At 33.1% G+C, this 18,164-nt stretch overlaps 1 protein-coding gene across 1 annotated transcript in view; it reads right to left on the reverse strand.

Moving 5' to 3' along the window:
* The window catches only part of LOC138709626 (transforming growth factor-beta-induced protein ig-h3-like), a 168,192-nt gene that overhangs the window by 3,097 nt on the left and 146,931 nt on the right, over positions 1 to 18,164 (reverse strand). The window contains exons 10-12 of the mRNA XM_069840530.1: positions 16,675 to 16,790; positions 11,019 to 11,209; positions 5,498 to 5,666 (exon numbers count right to left, since the gene is read on the reverse strand). Of these exons, the coding sequence (XP_069696631.1) occupies positions 5,498 to 5,666; positions 11,019 to 11,209; positions 16,675 to 16,790 (476 nt within the window). The remainder of the gene's footprint in view (positions 1 to 5,497; positions 5,667 to 11,018; positions 11,210 to 16,674; positions 16,791 to 18,164) is intronic.

Consider the following 18,164-nt stretch of genomic DNA (forward strand, 5'->3'; position numbering starts at 1 on the left):
GGGAAGTTATTATAAGCCTACACTCGTAAGGTAAATATGGTTAACGGCGAATAAAAATAATGTATAAAATTACACAATATACTTTAACAAGAACAGTGGAGGAAAAACATTAAATGGCTAATGATATTTGATAGTTTGCAAGTTTATTTGCTTGAAGGAAATTACAACATTTTAGAAAATCATTAAAACATATTAGATTATTATTATTATTATTATTATTATTATTATTATTATTATTATTATTATTACTATTTTTTTTTCTCGTGGTATATCTGATCCCCCTTTCTTAACTGTAAATGAGCACAAACCCTACTTAGGTGTAAATTTTTCTGTCATTTTGTATATTCGATTCCCTAACCGTTTCAAATGCATATCATTTCACCTTTTAGGTGTGTTTCCAAATTATATGTAACTAGTGGCTTGTGCAGCAAATACTGCAAACTGAGTTCATTAGATGTTCAAATAAACATTTTTCAGATTTATTTTCAATGAAGAATAGCAGACATTCTCAAAAAGTTATTTGCTTTCATAATAATGAAACATATACTATATAGCCGCCACTCAGTAAAATATAGAAATCAAAATCTAATTTGTTATTCTCTACATCTACTTATATAACTCCAAAACGTTTCACTTTCATATCATCAATATAGCATTAATATGTATAATTAATGAAAAATAGTCACATCATGGCATTAACTACAATAATATTTCATTTCTAATGGTAATAATGTCATCAAACCACCCCAAGTTTTGTAGATTTTAATATCCAATACACCACTGTATCCAGAAAATTACACACCACAGAATCGAACCTGTAAATTATTTTTAGTAAGTTAAGTTTTTAATAACCAATTTAATTTGAGGTCTAAATATGTCATCATTCTTGCAGTTCATGACCTTCGTGTAATATTGTTTACTGTAGTGTTTGTTTTGTTTTATTCTGAAATGCAATTAGCTAGTTCTCAAAACTGACGACAGATGGATTTTGGAAAATAGGAAAATTATGTTGAAAAATTGACATTTCACTGAAAACTGCTATTTTTCTGAAAAACTTTGAGTTCCAAGCTTCAAAATGAGGGATCATTTATTAAAATCCGTTCAGCCGTTTTCCCGTAATTTCCATTGCCAATTCAAATTATATATATAGATACGCTTTGTCAAATCTGGCAAACTTTTCATAAGGGAAGCTAAATTTATTATTATTATTATCATCATTGTAAAATTTGGAAAATATGACTTTTTGCCCTTTCTAAAATAAACGATTCATGTGTGTATGTGCGCGTGCGTGCGTGCGCGTTTTGAATAATAATTCAAGAAAACAAACTGTGAACTGTAATGAAATTCCTAGCCTGGCAAAGAAAGGAACTGAATTCTTACAAAGTACGTAACACGCATAATGATACGTAAATTATGCGTCATCTTTTTTTTTTTTTTTTTTTTTTCATTATACTATTGCTGAGAGATAGACACCGGAATGTCTGTAACCTATGTTGTAGATACTGTTTGGTAAAACAGAAAATCTAGTCTATTCGCTGCCATTTACATTATTACAAATCAAAACAATGCACATAAATTGTAAGACAATTAAGCTTTATGTAGAATAAATATTACATGGCCTCGCTCTATCTACTTAACGGTAAGTAACTTCATCTACTTCAGAAGAGAAGTCAATAAGCTTTTCTAAGAATGAGGCCATTATAACGATGGAGTCGTAACTCAGATCTGTCTGGAGACGTTAATTACGAGATGAAAGAGGTTGCCTTTGCCGTGATGGTCAGGCGAGTTGCAGCAAAGGCGTTCTGTGGCAAAACTGAGAATTCCGCCCTCGCACATTAAACTCCACGTCAGTTTCAGAAGTTCTCCTTCCTATCATAACATCGAATATTCATGCTGTTACCTTGGTGATTTACTTCTCGTTATAATCTTAACATTTTTCATGCGTATTATAATATGGTGTCTATCAAAATATTCAGAAGGTCAGAGATTCGATCCTCAGTGTCAGTTTTTCTGTACTTTTCGCCAAACCGTAAACTTAAAATCCTTTATCTCTGCAGGATGAAACATATTACCAAATACCTTACTATAATAATACCGGACATCTAGCAGTTTTAAGTGCGAACGACGATGGTGCTGCTACCTACCTGGAGATACTCGCGAAACAAGCTTTAATCAACTGCAATGTATATTGTTGCTGGGCTAGTTAATTTGTTAATAGTTTTTGAATTAGTACTAGTGTTAAAATGTCAGGGTGTATATGTGCTGTTTATAATTGTGACAATTGCAGCATTACAAATTGCTCCAAATCGTACTTTCGATTTCCGACAGTTCATAAAACGTAAGTCAACAACATTCTTTAGTAGGCCTAATTCTAAATTATCTATCTAAATTATCTCATTATTATTATTATTATTATTATTATTATTATTATTATTATTATTATTATTATAACTATTTCTTACCAATGTTTATTATTGTCACACTAGCATTAGTTATCCAGTTTTTATTATTTACTTTCTTGTTGTTTTATGATCTAGATATTAATGTAATAACTATGTAAGCAATTGTATTTACTAAGAATTAGAGTCTGGCTGGGCGGAAGAGAAGGCCTACTGGCCTTAGCTCTGCCAGATTAAATAAATAAATTATTATTAATTATTAATTCCTTTGTCTTTGTGTTGATAGAAAAATACAAATTAGTTTTTTTTATTTAGACCTAATAAATAAATAGAAGTTAAAATGTACTGGATTTTAAGATTTTATCAAATTAAGTTTTATTGTTGTCCACATGCCTTTACTAATTATTACAAGCATCAGATTACTATCAATTTTATCTTTGCAGTTGTCAGCAATGCGTATAACATTACTGTAAATTCATTCCTAATATCAGATTGATTTTGTCTCGGTAAACCAAAGAAAAATATGTAACAATTAATTACGGAAAGTAATATGAAGTATGCAATATTTCTCATAATATGCAGCTTTGATATAAGATAATAATTTTACATTCAATATTATTCAACATTTCTGAAGTGTTTCATATATTACTCCACATTAGTAACTCACGTTTTAAACAATAGTCCGAATCACGGTATGTTAATATTTGTATATGTGGGCGTAATTCCATCCCTCTGCGCTAGATGTCAGGTCCGCGAGTTTTCGCACTCACGCCAATTCTGCTAGTATACAGCTGTCCGGGATTATTATAGTAAGTAAGGTATTTGAAATTACTTTTACATATCAACATATATCTGCATACTATAGTGCGTTTATTAACTATTATTTATTTATTTATTTTATATATATACTTTTATTTTATTTATTTTATTTATTTATTCTTATTCTTATTTATTTTATTTGTTCTTTCTTTACTTTTATTTATATTATTTTCTTTATTTATTTTCTATATTAATTTTATTTATTTATTTATTTATTTATTTATTTATACCTTTATTTTTTATATAAAATAAAAAACAATATAATTGACATGTTCTGAATTTGTGAGATATTTCTCTAGTCACATTAAAAAAAACCGGGTATGATATAAGCGAGCGTACAGTAGTCAAGAGGTAAAAATTCTTACAATATAAATTAAATTATATTCATATATTTATTTTTGATTCGACAGATAAAGATATAAATTTTGACTCACGATGTCACCGCAATGGGTTTAGACTGGGAACAAGGGAATTCCCTATTTATCGTCAGCTGTCTCTAGAGTTCAAGTGAAAGCACACATAGACATGGAATTACGTGAAATGTATGTTAGCACAGCTTCAGATCAAAGTACAGATCTTACAGTTATTTTTATCTCTGCCTCTGTGCAACGTCACATTTGCGGTGGGGAGAAAAGGAGACGGCAGAAAGATTGTAATGCTTTTCAATACGCTGACGCCCACGAATAAGATAAGTCACTTGAAATTTAACGGACACTGATCGGCAGAGATAAAAGTGAGATCTGTAGAACATTGAGACAACGCTAAGTGGGCGTATAAGGACCGAGGGATGTTTTTTTTGTTTTGCTGAACTTTAAGACAATGCTAACTCATTTAAAGTTTGTGTGACTGTATTTTCGTTTGGTTTTACTTTGTTTATACTTTGATTTTTTCTATTATTATTATTATTATCATTATTATTATTATTATTATTATTATTATTATTATTATTATTATTATTTTGCATTTCTGGTGGTGTGGAAGGGAAGGCCTGATGATCTTAACTATACCAGAATAAATAAATAAATAAATAAATAAATAAATAAATAAATAAATAAATAAATAAATAAATAAATAAATAAATAAACAGGGAAAATATATATATATATATATATATATATATATATATATATAATTATATATAAACAATTGAACGTAAAGCACATTAAAAATTTTGTCTTTTCAGTGTCTGATCTACAGCTGTTTTAAATTGAGTTAACCCTGGCATTCATGTAAATGACAGTATAACTAAAGATTCATCTTTAAGGACGAGGAAAGCTTAGTAAAGACAATTCGTTTTGGTTGTCTATGGTTGAGTTTCCGAGATTTCCGAAAAGTTTAACAACCGATTTAATTTAAAATAGAAGCAAAAAGGAAAACCCGGACAACGCCGGGTGCTTGCAGCTGTTAATAATAATAATAATAATAATAATAATAATAATAATAATAATAATAATAATAATAATAATAATAATAATAATCATTATCATCATAATCATCATCATCATTACTTACTTACTTACTGGCTTTTAAGGAACCCGGAGGTCCATTGCCGCCCTCACATAAGCCCGTCATTGGTCCCTATCGTGAGCAAGATTAATCCAGTCTCTATCATCATGTCCCACCTCCCTCAACTCCATTTTAATATTATCTTCCCATCTACGTCTCGGTCTCCCCAAAGGATGTGCGTGGTCTATTTGTTGCCATTGTTGCCTGTGTACCCTAGTATTGCGTAGGTTCAAAGTCGGCCGTGGACTTCAGATTTTAATGGATAATAGAAATTATTTTAATACATCTGCCTTAAGGAGACACTCAACTATATTTTGGAAGTTTTTTCCTATTTGACCAATCTTTTTCAAATTTGGAGTAAAAGTTTAATATACACATGGAAAGTAACATGCAAAATCTCAGTTCATTAGATCCAATACTTTTAAAAATAAAAATATATTTCAATTTTTAATCAATCATTAATTGAAATATCATTTTTAATTATCATTTTTTTATTTTTTGGCTTTGTGCATTAGACTGTGACTTCTCAATGCATAGGGGAAGAATTCTGCATATTGATTTAGTTCTGTCACGTGAATTAGTGTAGAAATTTAATTTTTCATTTCTATGACACTTTTTCTCCAGTTTTTAAGTTGAGTGTCCCCTTAAAAAGAGAAACGACTCTAATGTCCCATGTTGTGGAACTAAAGCATGTAAAACATTCTGGACTGATGGCACTAGGATTAGCAGATGAAGAATAGAGCTGAAGTTAAAGAACACCATTGCTGTCTCACCTTGATGAGGTAGGTGGGGTCCTCCATGATGCGCTCCAGACGGGCCGCCCCCAATCGGTTGAAAGCTTGATCTGTTGGCACGAAGAACGTGTAGGATGTGCCAGGATTCTGAAGCTCCAAAGTCTCGGGGCTCTTCTCCATCACTCTCTCCATCGCTTGCAGGAATATGCTGAAGTGAGTTCAATAACAGAGATTTGCTTATTTTAACCAAGCACGGAAAGTATAAAATTGAAGGAAACTTTAACTACATTGATCTTATCAAGCATTTCAGTAGACATAACTTGTAATTGGTTTTATTATCCATCTGCTTTTGTTCCCGATCCTCTTTATCTTTCTTTGGGAAGTTACAGCCTTCCTCCAATAAGGCACTAAGGAACTGCATATCTTCTTTTATATAAAACTTCATAAAGCTCGTATTTTAGTCTAGCAGTTATTCATAAATAATGTAAAATGTAGTTAATTTATTTATGCTCGACCATGCCGAAATGTAGTAATTATACAAATGGTAGCAGTCCTTTAATGCATGTCATGAATGTACACCTATTCATTAAAGTTCAGGTTTTCGATTATTGTATTGTATTGAATTTATTAACATTCCATGGTATTCATACATGCTTACAGCTAGAATATGGAACAAATCAAAAAACTTAATACTATTATAAAATCTTAATTTATAGTCACAGTCTAGATGAAATATATAGACGAGATTTACAATATAGTCTACTAGTACAACACATAGTTTTAGTATCAATTTCATGAAGTGTTATTGAATGTCATGAATTCACCTACAGAATAGAAGGCGTGAGAAATTAGGTACTTCTTTAATTTGGCCCTAAATAATTTTATGTTTTGAGTTTCATTTTTTATATCGATAGGGAGGCTATTAAAAATTTTTACTGCCATATAACGCACTCCTTTTTGATAGTATGATAGACTTGCCGATGGAGTATGAAAGTCATTTTTTGACGTGTATTTATGCTATGAACTGTTGAATTAGTTACAAAGTTTTCACGATTACATAAGGGGAAGATTAATGAAAAGATATACTGACAAGCCATGGGTATTATTTGTAGTTTTTTGAAAACAGTCCTACAAGATTCCCAAGATTTGGCACCTACTATTATTCTAATTACTCTTTTTTGTAATAGGAATATACTGTTACTATCTGTGGAATTTCCCCAGAATATTATTCCAAAAATCATTACTGAGTGGAAGTATGTAAAGTACATTGTTTTTATGGTATTGATATTTACTATCTTTTGCATAGATCTAATAGCAAAACATGCTGAATTTAGTTTGGGGGTAATTTCTTTAATATGATTTTTCCAATTTTACAGTCTGGTATTTACACTAAAATATATACATTCACTATTCGAATGTACTGTAACGCACTCCTTTTTGATAGCACGATAGACTTGCCGATGGAGTATGAAAGTCATTTTTTTGACGTGTATTTATGCTATGACTGTTGAATTAGTTACAAAGTTTTCACGATTACATACGAGGAAGACTATTAATGAAAAGATCTCGGATATGCAATCGAAAGACAAATATGGAAACGTCACGGAGGTTGGAAATCCAATACTGTCGCGGAAGGTTATGTTCTGTTACTATAATAATTAGCGTTAATTGTAACAACGTTTCGGCCTACAGAGGAAGGCAATTGATGACATCGTTCTTGCAGCTCTGAGAGGATCAACATTTATACTCCGCAACCATCTCTACGGTCAACAATGATCTTCAACTAATTAATTAGTAGCTACTTATTTATTCAGTCATTTCTTGTCATTGTTGTCAGACTCCCTTCAACTTAAACATATGTATATTATTTATACTTCCAACTGCCTATTGCACAATATACTCTGTCTCTGTGGCAGCCTGTTAATACAGGGAGCTGTTATCTTTTAGATAAATAAATAAAATATTCAAATAAATTCAATTTGTCATCTCGTTTTTCAATGTCGAATTCAATTTCAAGGTTATATCAAGTCTAATGTTTATCTTACTCTCTAGATTATATCAAGGTCGTCGACATTCGTTTCCCGGAAAAAATGAATACTCAAGCGTCTGCGCACATCTCACAATTTATGACGTAGGCTATTGCACTCACTCACATAACAATAACATGAATACTTATGAATAATTTCAAGTTAGAAATATGGTCGAGCATAAAATGTCGTATGAAACTTGCGCTCGTTTCATAAACATCCTCGCGTCTTAATTACTACCATTATAGTGTGACAGCGACGTGAGATTCGAACTCACGACCAGAGTCCCGCGAGAGAGAGCATATCGCGCGGGCTTCATGAAGCATGAGGGACGGCGCGCAGCGGAGAGGGGAAAGGCCCACGCGACGAGGGGAGAGTGCACGCGCAACTGCTGCATGCGGAGTAAGGGGGAATGGACCTTCTCGACCCTTCCAGAAGTGCGTCGAAGTGGAGATATCCAGATAATTCTCTACACACCTGTAGAAATTTCTCGCAACTATGATTTTGCTATAAAAGAAGAAGCGCCAGCGAACTCGAGCAGTTTTTCAGTTATTCAGTCAGTGAGAAAGCCAGAGCAAGGAAGCCAGTCTTGTGTACCGGAGTTCGACTCGAGTGTGCGTCCGCAACTGCGTCAGCAGCCGAAGGCCTGAGTTCGAGTACAGTGAACTGTCTCTGAAGGTCCGTGGTTCGAGATACTGTGAACTCGAGTGACTGAGATAGAAGAACTGTGAACTGAGAACTGATAGTTCTGATTTGTAAATAGTGTTTTGTAAATAGTAGTTAAGATTAACAGTTCATTGTTGTTCATAATAGTCCAAGTAAATTGTCATTGCCGTAAGTGGAGTGCTATAACGAATACTGTGTTGAGTGAAAATCCAAATGTTGACGAGAGCGTTTAAGGCGAATTGTAGAAAGGAATTATTGTTGTGACGAATAAATTACATTGTTGTTACTAATAAAATTCACAATAGGCTCGTTGCATAATGTACTATTATTCGCTTATTAATTTTTATATTTATGCATTCAGTTATTTATTTTATTTTGTTTTTTATTTACTTTCTTACTTATTTATTTACTTATTCCGTTTTGATTAGATTGATTCTGTTTGCTTTTACTTGGTATGATTGGTTGACAGTTGAATTAGTTTGTTTTCGTTTTTATTTTTTTATTTCCGTTAACTTCGAACTACAAAAAATTCCATTACTAAGATAAGTTACACATAAAGCAGTAGCAGCAGCAGTAATATTTATTTACAGTAGCACTTTTTTATGGTAGCATTTATTTAAGCTGATAGAGGTGAGGCCATCAGGCCTTCTCTTCCCCTCTGCCAGGGAATTACAATTAAAAGTGGAATTCATATTCGGTAATAGCACAACTGGCAAGAATGATAACAGTTCTAATTTTGATATGGGCCAGAATTGCCTGTAAATTTCGTGTAGAGCCCCCAGATTAAAGGGGAAGTTCTGTTATGCCCCACACATTCACCAAACTGAATTGTCCTTTTTATCTCTATATTTGCTTATTACAATAATTGAATGTACTTTTCAGAAGGACACCAAACACTTCAATTGCTTGAGTTCAACATAAATATATCAGATTTATATAGGTAAGGCGTATGGATGGTGGAGCCTAGCTAGGATGGCGTAGTATAATATGTAGAAAATTAGTGAGATCGACAAATGAAAGGTACACATGAAACAGACATAATAACGAGCATATTGGACAATGGTGTAGTGTGTTTTAGTAACAAGTATTATCAGAAACAGTGTGTGTTCGATATAAGTGTACTGAAGATCAAGAACAAAGTCGTAAAAGTGGCAATATAGAATGATCTAAATCAAGTTAAGTTTTTAAAGGTGAGAATTTTTTAATGATCTAAACCAAGTTGTTAAGTTTTAAAGGTGAGAATTTTTTAATGATCTAAATCAAGTTGTTAAGTTTTTAAAGGTGTTTTTTTTAATGATCTAAATCAAGTTGTTAAGTTTTTAAAGGTGAGAATTTTTTAATGATCTAAATCAAGTTGTTAAGTTTTTAAAGGTGAGAATTTTTTAATGATCTAAATCAAGTTGTTAAGTTTTTAAAGGTGAGAATTTTTTAATGATCTAAATCAAGTTGTTAAGCTTTTAAAGGTGAGAATTTTTTAATGATCTAAATCAAGTTGTTAAGTTTTTAAAGGTGAGAATTTTTTAATGATCTAAATCAAGCCGTTAAATTTTTAAAGGTGAGAATTTTTTAATGATCTAAATCAAATTGTTAAGTTTTTAAAGGTGAGAATTTTTTAATTATCTAAATCAAGTTGTTAAGTTTTTAAAGGTGAGAATTTTTAATGATCTAAATCAAGCTGTTAGGTTTTTAAAGGTGAGAATTTTTTAATGATCTAAATCAAGTTGTTAAGTTTTCAAAGGTGAGAATTTTTTAATGATCTAAATCAAGTTGTTAAGTTTTTAAAGGTGAGAATTTTTGATGATCTAAATCAAGCTGTTAGGTTTTTAAAGGTGAGAATTTTTTAATGATCTAAATCAAGCTTTAGGTTTTTAAAGGTGAGAATTTTTTAATGATCTAAATCAAGTTAAGTTTTTAAAGGTGAGAATTTTTTAATGATCTAAATCAAGTTGTTAAGTTTTTAAAGGTGAGAATTTTTAATGATCTATATCAAGCTGTTAGGTTTTTAAAGGTGAGAATTTTTTAATGATCTAAATGAAGTTGTTAAGTTTTTAAAGGTGAGAATTTTTTAATTATCTAAATCAAGCTGTTAAGTTTTTAAAGGTGAGAATTTTTTAATGATCTAAATCAAGCTGTTAAGTTTTTAAAGGTGAGAATTTTTTAATGATCTAAATCAAGTTGTTAAGTTTTTAAAGGTGAGAATTTTTTAATGATCTAAATCAAGCTGTTAGGTTTTTAAAGATGAGAATGTTTTAATGATCTAAATCAAGTTGTTAAGTTTTTAAAGCTGAGAATTTTTTAATGATCTAAATCAAGCTGTTAGGTTTTTAAAGGTGAGAATGTTTTAATGATCTAAATCAAGTTGTTAAGTTTTTAAAGCTGAGAATTTTTTAATGATCTAAATCAAGCTGTTAGGTTTTTAAAGGTGAGAATTTTTTAATGATCTAAATCAAGTTGTTAAGTTTTTAAAGGTGAGAATTTTTTAATGATCTAAATCAAGCTTTAGGTTTTTAAAGGTGAGAATTTTTTAATGATCTAAATCAAGCTGTTAGGTGTTTAAAGGTGAGAATTTTTTAATGATCTAAATCAAGTTGTTAAGTTTTTAAAGGTGAGAATTTTTTAATGATCTAAATCAAGCTGTTAGGTTTTTAAAGATAGAAATAATTATCAATTTAAATGGGGTCTAAAGTCAAATTATAAGAGCGTCTGTATAAGGTATATCTGTAATGAATGTAATTGTGGCACCGGATACAAAAATTGTGAGGTCCACATTACATGGATGTAAATGTTGGCAATCAAATACAATACAATACAATACAATACAATACAATATCAGATTTATGTACTACAAACTATATTCATTCACATACCTGAAATTTCCGTCCCGCCTCAGAATGTCTCCAGCGGAGATTTTTGATGGTGTGAGGGCTTTGTTGATAATGTGTATGTTGCCATTCATTCCCTCTATGTCCCCCTTCTCGATCAGAGCGTCTTCCACTCCGATGGCCTTGCGATAAACCTGTAGCCGCAAAGGATTCTGTTCGTCCAGGGACATCACAACCTGCACCACAGATGAATAAGTGGCTTCTGTAAGACTGTAAATTGCCTCCCCAAATTTTTGTCTTAAAATTGATAATCACTTGCATTATAGCATATGCATACAGGGTGTCCCATTTATCTTGTGCACCCATTATAAATTTTTTACTTGGATAGGTATTGGAATTTTTTTAGAGTTATGTTAGAACGAGGGGCTAACATGATTGTAGAGATTTGGTGCATGTAACTACTGGGTGTTCAGTTCAAAGTGTGTCATGACTCGCTGTATGCCGTCACGTGGCTAGCCGATGAGCCTAGAGAATTCAATCTTCCTACACTTCCGCAGAGGTGTATTACCTATGTACCAGAGAAGTTGCCTGGCAAGTACGGCGTTCATTCTGAAGAGTACGTACCGATACGTACGGTAACATCTGTAGTGGCAGGAATGTGAACTGTTTGGAAACACGTACTGAGGTGAGTTTTTTCCTTACTGTCGGGATATGTGGAGAGGGTGAAGACGATTACTTACGTATTTGTTGACATTAACTTCGACGGTCAACGTGGACACTGAGCAATTGATGTGTGTTGTGGAATGTTGCCGTACGCAACCGATGATAACAAATACCCTGAATACGACTTGCCCGCGCAAAACACAGTTCGAAAGAGGTTATGGTACCACACAGACTTTACAGACAGCCATCTGTTGCTACGACGTTCAAGTTATACCGTACACGTTCTCAAGTTCAGATTGAACGCCTTGATTAGTAGGCAACTTCTCTGACATAAAAGCTGAAACTCGCTTCAGATCGCTGACTCACAACAGTGACGTCATGACACACTTTGAAATGAACACCCAGTACATTATGGTACAAGATACACGTAACGTCATCAATTTTTCAAATAGCACTACATACTTTAATCATGTTACATTGATTACACACATTAAGACGAGTTAAAAAATGTGTCACAATGTCACCTTCCCAATCAATAACAACAACAAAATGCAAAACGAATGCCATCAGAATGTGTCGTTTGTTGTGGTGTCCCATTCATCTTGTTCATTAACTTACACAAAACGAAAGACGACTGACGTCCGTGCACGTACTGTGTTATGTGTTTGCTGTCTTAACATGTAAACAAACCACAACTGTCGACGCCACAATCCACGTACAGTGGCCTGCACGTTCTCCGGACCTGTCGCCACTCGACTTCTTCCTGTGAGGAACTGTAAAGGACAGTGTGTACCAGAACATTCTGACAACACCAGACGACATGCAGCAACGCATTCGACAGGCTTGCATGTCCATTCAGCCAACAACATCCCGAGCAGTCATACGGTCTTTCGGGCAACGCCTTCGAATGTGCATTAATGTGAATGGTCACCATTTGAAACATCTTCTGTGACTCTCAAAGCATAACATTATCACACTGGAAGTACGTTTTTGTTTCGTTTTGTTGTTATTCATTAGGAAGGTAACATTGTTATTCATTTTTGAACTCGTGTTAATGTGTGTAATCAATGTAACATGATTAAAGTATGTAGTGCTATTTGAAAAATTGATGACGTCACTTGTATCTTGTATCATAATGTAGTTACACGCACCAAATCTCCACACTCATGTTAGCCCCTCGTTCTAACATAATGCTCAAAAACAAAAATTCCAATACCTATCCAAATAAAAAAGTTAGATGCACAAGATAAATGGGACACCCTGTAAACTGTCTGCAAACATGGTTCAGTCTATTAGAGTATAAGATCAAATATCTTGAGGATAAAGTTAATGCAGTTTCCTTATTTGTATTCTGTTGTGAAATAAGTTTTAATTTTTGGAGGTTTATTCCTCGGATACCACAAACATTTTTATTTCACGAAAGAAAAGTGCTTCACAGAGAGCTGGGTTATCGAATAACGGTCTTACGACTAATAAACACTTTTATACAGACGTTGAACTCCCTTATACAGTGAAAAACTCGTTCATAATTCGTGTGTAAATTCCTGACTAATAATAACTATAAATTATACGTCGTGTATAACAATACAACTGTTATACAGCTACTCCATTCTTTCGTCATTATTTTATTACGAAAGGAAACAGAATAACTGAAACTCATTATTGCATCCGATAGCGTGCGCTAGTGTTCCGTGATAAGTATCGATAGTATAACTGGCTCTGATCGATTACCACGATATATTTTGATCATAGAGTACAGCTATAGAAATTTTATTCTAATTACTATATGCTCTTTGATTTGTTGTTCTGTGGTTACAAGGCAACCATCATCATAAAAATATGACAATCGATACGAACAGCTGTTAGAGAGGCGGCTATTTTTTCTCTATATGCAACGATTAAACAGGATATTTCGAGTGTGTTACTACAGCAAAGCAATTCCCATGTACAGTTACAGACTGTTTAGTGCATATAGTCCTACATCTATCGCTTATGCATGGTTTATTAGTAACGTTTTCTGTCCCTAATCTGTATGTCTCGTATAAAAATTATACACGGTTTTTAATAAGACCGTATTTGTATTAATCTTAAACGCTCTTAAGGTATATGTACACATTTACATACAAAAAATTTTGTTTTCTATAATTTTGCTCTGTAAAATTTTTATACAATTGAGAATGGTACCACAAAGAGAATGAAGTGAACAGAGGCCTTGAAATTATGTCTAAATTGTTTTTAAAAATTATTTTGTTTATAATTTTGACATGCAACTTGAAACATGATACCTCATGCAGTTTTTATGATAGAGCCACAGTTTTTTCACTGTTTTATAGCTAAACCTATTCTTTAGTGCCTGACATAGAGCTATTTTTTTATTTTTATTTACATTAATTAAATATTACCATATATGTAACTTACAATAATATTTTATGTTGCATAAATCATGCAAAAAAATCCATAGATATTTATTAACTACATTAATGTTATTTTACTCATTGTCAGGCACTAGGGGACATTTCAAGCTTCAAAATGACACCAATATCTTCTTGGTATCACCATATTTGACTGAGATATCATGTTTGAAAGAATTAAATATTCTAAAATTACTATTTACAGGAAATGAACCACAAACTTTCAGAGCCTAGAAGACTCCATCATCACATGTCACCCCTTAAGCAGCTTCATGTCGGTCCTGTTTCAGCTTCTTTCTGCCTTTCAAATACCTCCTCCTTGTTTTAACTTCAGGTATTGAATGTTTTTTTTTGGCATTTTTGTCCTTATTTTCCATTAATGCAACAAATCCTGCGATGGTGTTTGTCCCAGGGTTTATGCCCATCCTCCTCAGAATTGTAATTTCTACTTTTGGACTCTTATTAAAATGACGTACAACATCATTGACACACAAATTTACAGTTTTATGACTAACAGTAAAAGATTATAAATTACTTCATTATGTAAAAAAGTTTTTTCAATCTAATGATCATGCCCAGATATCTATGCATCTATTTCGGGACTAGAAAGAAGTTTATTTTACAAGCAATGCTGGACGAGGGGATTGACTGCTACGAAGATCACTCCAAAAGTTGTTGTTGTTTTCTAATGCCAGGCGTTTGACAATAAAGTCATTTGACCTCTTGCACTCCAATATTTTTCAAAGATATTATCATGGCCACCCACTGAAGCACAGATTTTGAGGTGTTCCGAATCCATTTCTTGGTTTGAGTTGCACAATGGGCAGTTAGGGGACTGATATATTCCAATTCTATGCAGGTGTTTGGCCAAACAATCATGGCCTGTTGCCAATCTAAATGCAGCTACAGACGATTTTCGTGGTAAATCTGGAATTAACTGTGGATTTTGATGCAGAGATTTCCATTTTTTCCCTTGGGATTGTGTTATCAAATTTTGTTTGTTGAAGTCTAAGTATGTACTCGTAGATTTAATAATCTTTTCACAGAGTAATACGTAGATTTAGTAACAGGTCTGTAAGTAGCAGTGCTGCCCTTCTTTGCTAAAGCATCTGCATTCTCGTTTCCCAGGATTCCACAATGGGATGGTATCCATTGGAATACAATTCTTTTATTGAGTGATATTAACTGAGAGAGCATTTTAGTTATTTCTGCTATTTGAGATGAAGGTGTGTGTTTAGAGACGAGAGAATAGCTGCTTTGGAGTCTGGCAATATAACTGCATTTTTAAATTTATTGATGTGGCATAGAAGATTCCTGAGACTTTCACTTATTGCAATGATTTCTCCATCAAAACTTGTTGTTCCATACCCAAGAGATCTATAAAGTGAGAAGAGATAGCACGTAACACCTGCACCGGCGCCTTGTTCTCTGGAGATCAAGGATCCGTCAGTGTATAAATGAAGCCAGTTTTGTGGAGGGTACCTAAAATTAATTGTCTCTAAAGACAATTGTTTTAGTATTTCAATGCTTACTTCTGATTTTAGTATTACTTCTGTTAAATTTAGATTATATTCTATATTTAATAGAGTTAAAGGGTTTGGTTTAATTTGTAGGTTTTCTTTTAAATTCCGGATATTGATTTTCTGTTTTAATTCTTGAACAATGGATATGAAACTTTTTTGAGTTTTCAATCTACAGAGAGGACTGTATGATTGTCAATTGTTTCCTGGTAATCTGATAAATTTTCCATATTGAATCAGTGCTTTTTCTTCTATTGTCATTTTGATGCTGTTAATATTAGTGAGGAATCTCATAGAATCTATTGGAGTTGTTTTGATTACACCAGTAATGAGTCTGAGAGCTTGGTTTTGAACATATTCTATTTCGTAATAAGTAATAATTTCTCCAAAAGTAATGCACTCCAAAAGTAAGTGACCGTGGCTGATGACGCAGCATTTTTGGAAATGGGACTTATCTGAAAAACCATAAGGCATAAATCGAAAATTCTTATATCAAATTAAAGAGGAGAAAATTCTCTATTGAATTAGTTATATTTTGAAAATTCTAATTTTTTTCATTTTTTGTGTTTTGTGGATGTACATATACCTTAAGACGGTAAAACGTAGCTACACTGTCAGCATGAAACTTGCATGGACTAACGTAAGTTGTTGACTGAGGTTGGAAACCTTGAATTTCTGCCAGTCGTTTACCTTTGTGAGACGTGTACGAAAATCTGTTACTTTCTGGAAGATCCTCGCTATTGTAACATTCAACAAGATAAAGCTTTCTAAATTTTAAGTTGTAAAACTGTTTTATTATTCTAAAGCACAGTACAAAAATTATCGTCCAGATACTACGATATGAAGAGTCCACTGCAAGAATGATGGATGTCATTTGGAATACATTTTGCAGGAGAAGCAATTGAAAGTTTGAAATGGTTAGCGGTCAAAGCTTAACTGTGATTTTCCGATCGTTACTCGACAATGACTATCAGTGTTAATGCCATATAACTCTCTATGTACATTCTATATGTCTTAAGCTATGCATTGACAGTCTTGGTTCATTTTCGACAAGAAAGTGACATCCATCATTCTTGCAGTGGACTCTTCAAATTGTAATTTTCTCACCTGATTATCAGAGATCTGATCTGTGTGTATGCGTCCTTGTGTAGCGTGGTAAAGCACGAAACTTCTGGCCTTGTCTTTGTTAGTTTTCATTTCTTGCAGCTGGGCTGGTGGTAGAGCTGTAAGATTCAATCAGAACAATTTAAATCAACACAGAAATATTTTCAGGCTCCTTGTGCTAGTAACTATCATGAAGCACAAGATGCTATGGAAGAAAAGGGTACTGTTGAAGACAAGAAAGAGAAGACTGTGGTAAATAAGGGAGAGAAGGTGACTATGAAAAGGAGAAGGAGATGATTGTGGAGAATAGGAAAGAAGACACTGTGTGGAAGTGTAGGTGGAAGGAGGTGCAGGACGATCAGGGGAAGAAAATATAAGTGCAGGATACAGAAAAAGTGACTGAGTAGCGAAAAGAAGTATGAATAGAAGAAGAGGTGGAGGAGTAGAAGAGAATGGAGAAGATTATAACTAGGAACTGTTGATGGTGGTGAAGGAAAAACAGAAATCGTAGGATCGATATCATAGCTATAAATAGGAATAAACAGACAGCCGAAATAATTGATCCTACGATCAGATTTGAAATCTCAGCCACTCAACCATCTGAAGTGAACGACGAGAAAAAGAAAAACCAAGAGCCCACGATTCAGTACGTATCAGCGAAATACAACACTGAAAAAATCACAGTTACCGGTCTCTTCTTCGGGGCGAGAGGCACCTTTCCGAAAGCCTTTGTAAAGTGGAGGGAAAAATACAAGCTGACGAGAGATCTTCAAGATGCCATCGTCACCACCACAATAAAATTTTCTGTAGCGATATTTCGTCAGCATCTTTATGGCGTACATTCAATTTAAATTATACTTGGTTCTATTTTTTTTTCTTAAGTCTTAATCACTTTTATCTGAAACCTGTTTATATAATTTTTCATTTTAAATTTTATTGTGAGCTATTCTGTGTCGCAGGGCAAACCCAAAATATTGGCTCAGACCAATAAATATAAATATAGGAGGAAACCAGCAGCAGAACAATTTGTTTGTGTAGACTTATCAACAGTAATCTCACTAGAGGCTTTGATTTTATCGATAAATCTGCGAGTGGAACACGAGGAGATTTAAGTTATCCAGAGAAAATCAAAACTCGAGTGGGATTTAAATGAATGTTACACGATTATAAGGAAGTATTTAAAGATTAAACGAAATAAAGTATTCTAATATAATAAAACATTAACTGACTTAGTAAAATTCTATTTCACTAATTTTAGCTTCACCAAAACGTTTGAACGCAACCCCATTTTCAGTTGACTATCTATGCGGAAAACAAATGACGATCGCAAAGAATGTTTTCCAGTACCGTAAATAATTTGCAGTTTAAAATGTTGGCAAATAAAGAAACAGATGCTAGGGAAGTGGCAATTAGGAAAGTTCAGGATAACGCAGAGGGTTTGGAATTGAACGGGTTACATCAGCTTCTTGTCTTTGCGGATAACGTGAATATGT

Source organism: Periplaneta americana, chromosome 11 (genome assembly GCF_040183065.1).
Source record: "Periplaneta americana isolate PAMFEO1 chromosome 11, P.americana_PAMFEO1_priV1, whole genome shotgun sequence".
Taxonomy (NCBI): Eukaryota; Metazoa; Arthropoda; class Insecta; order Blattodea; family Blattidae; genus Periplaneta; species Periplaneta americana.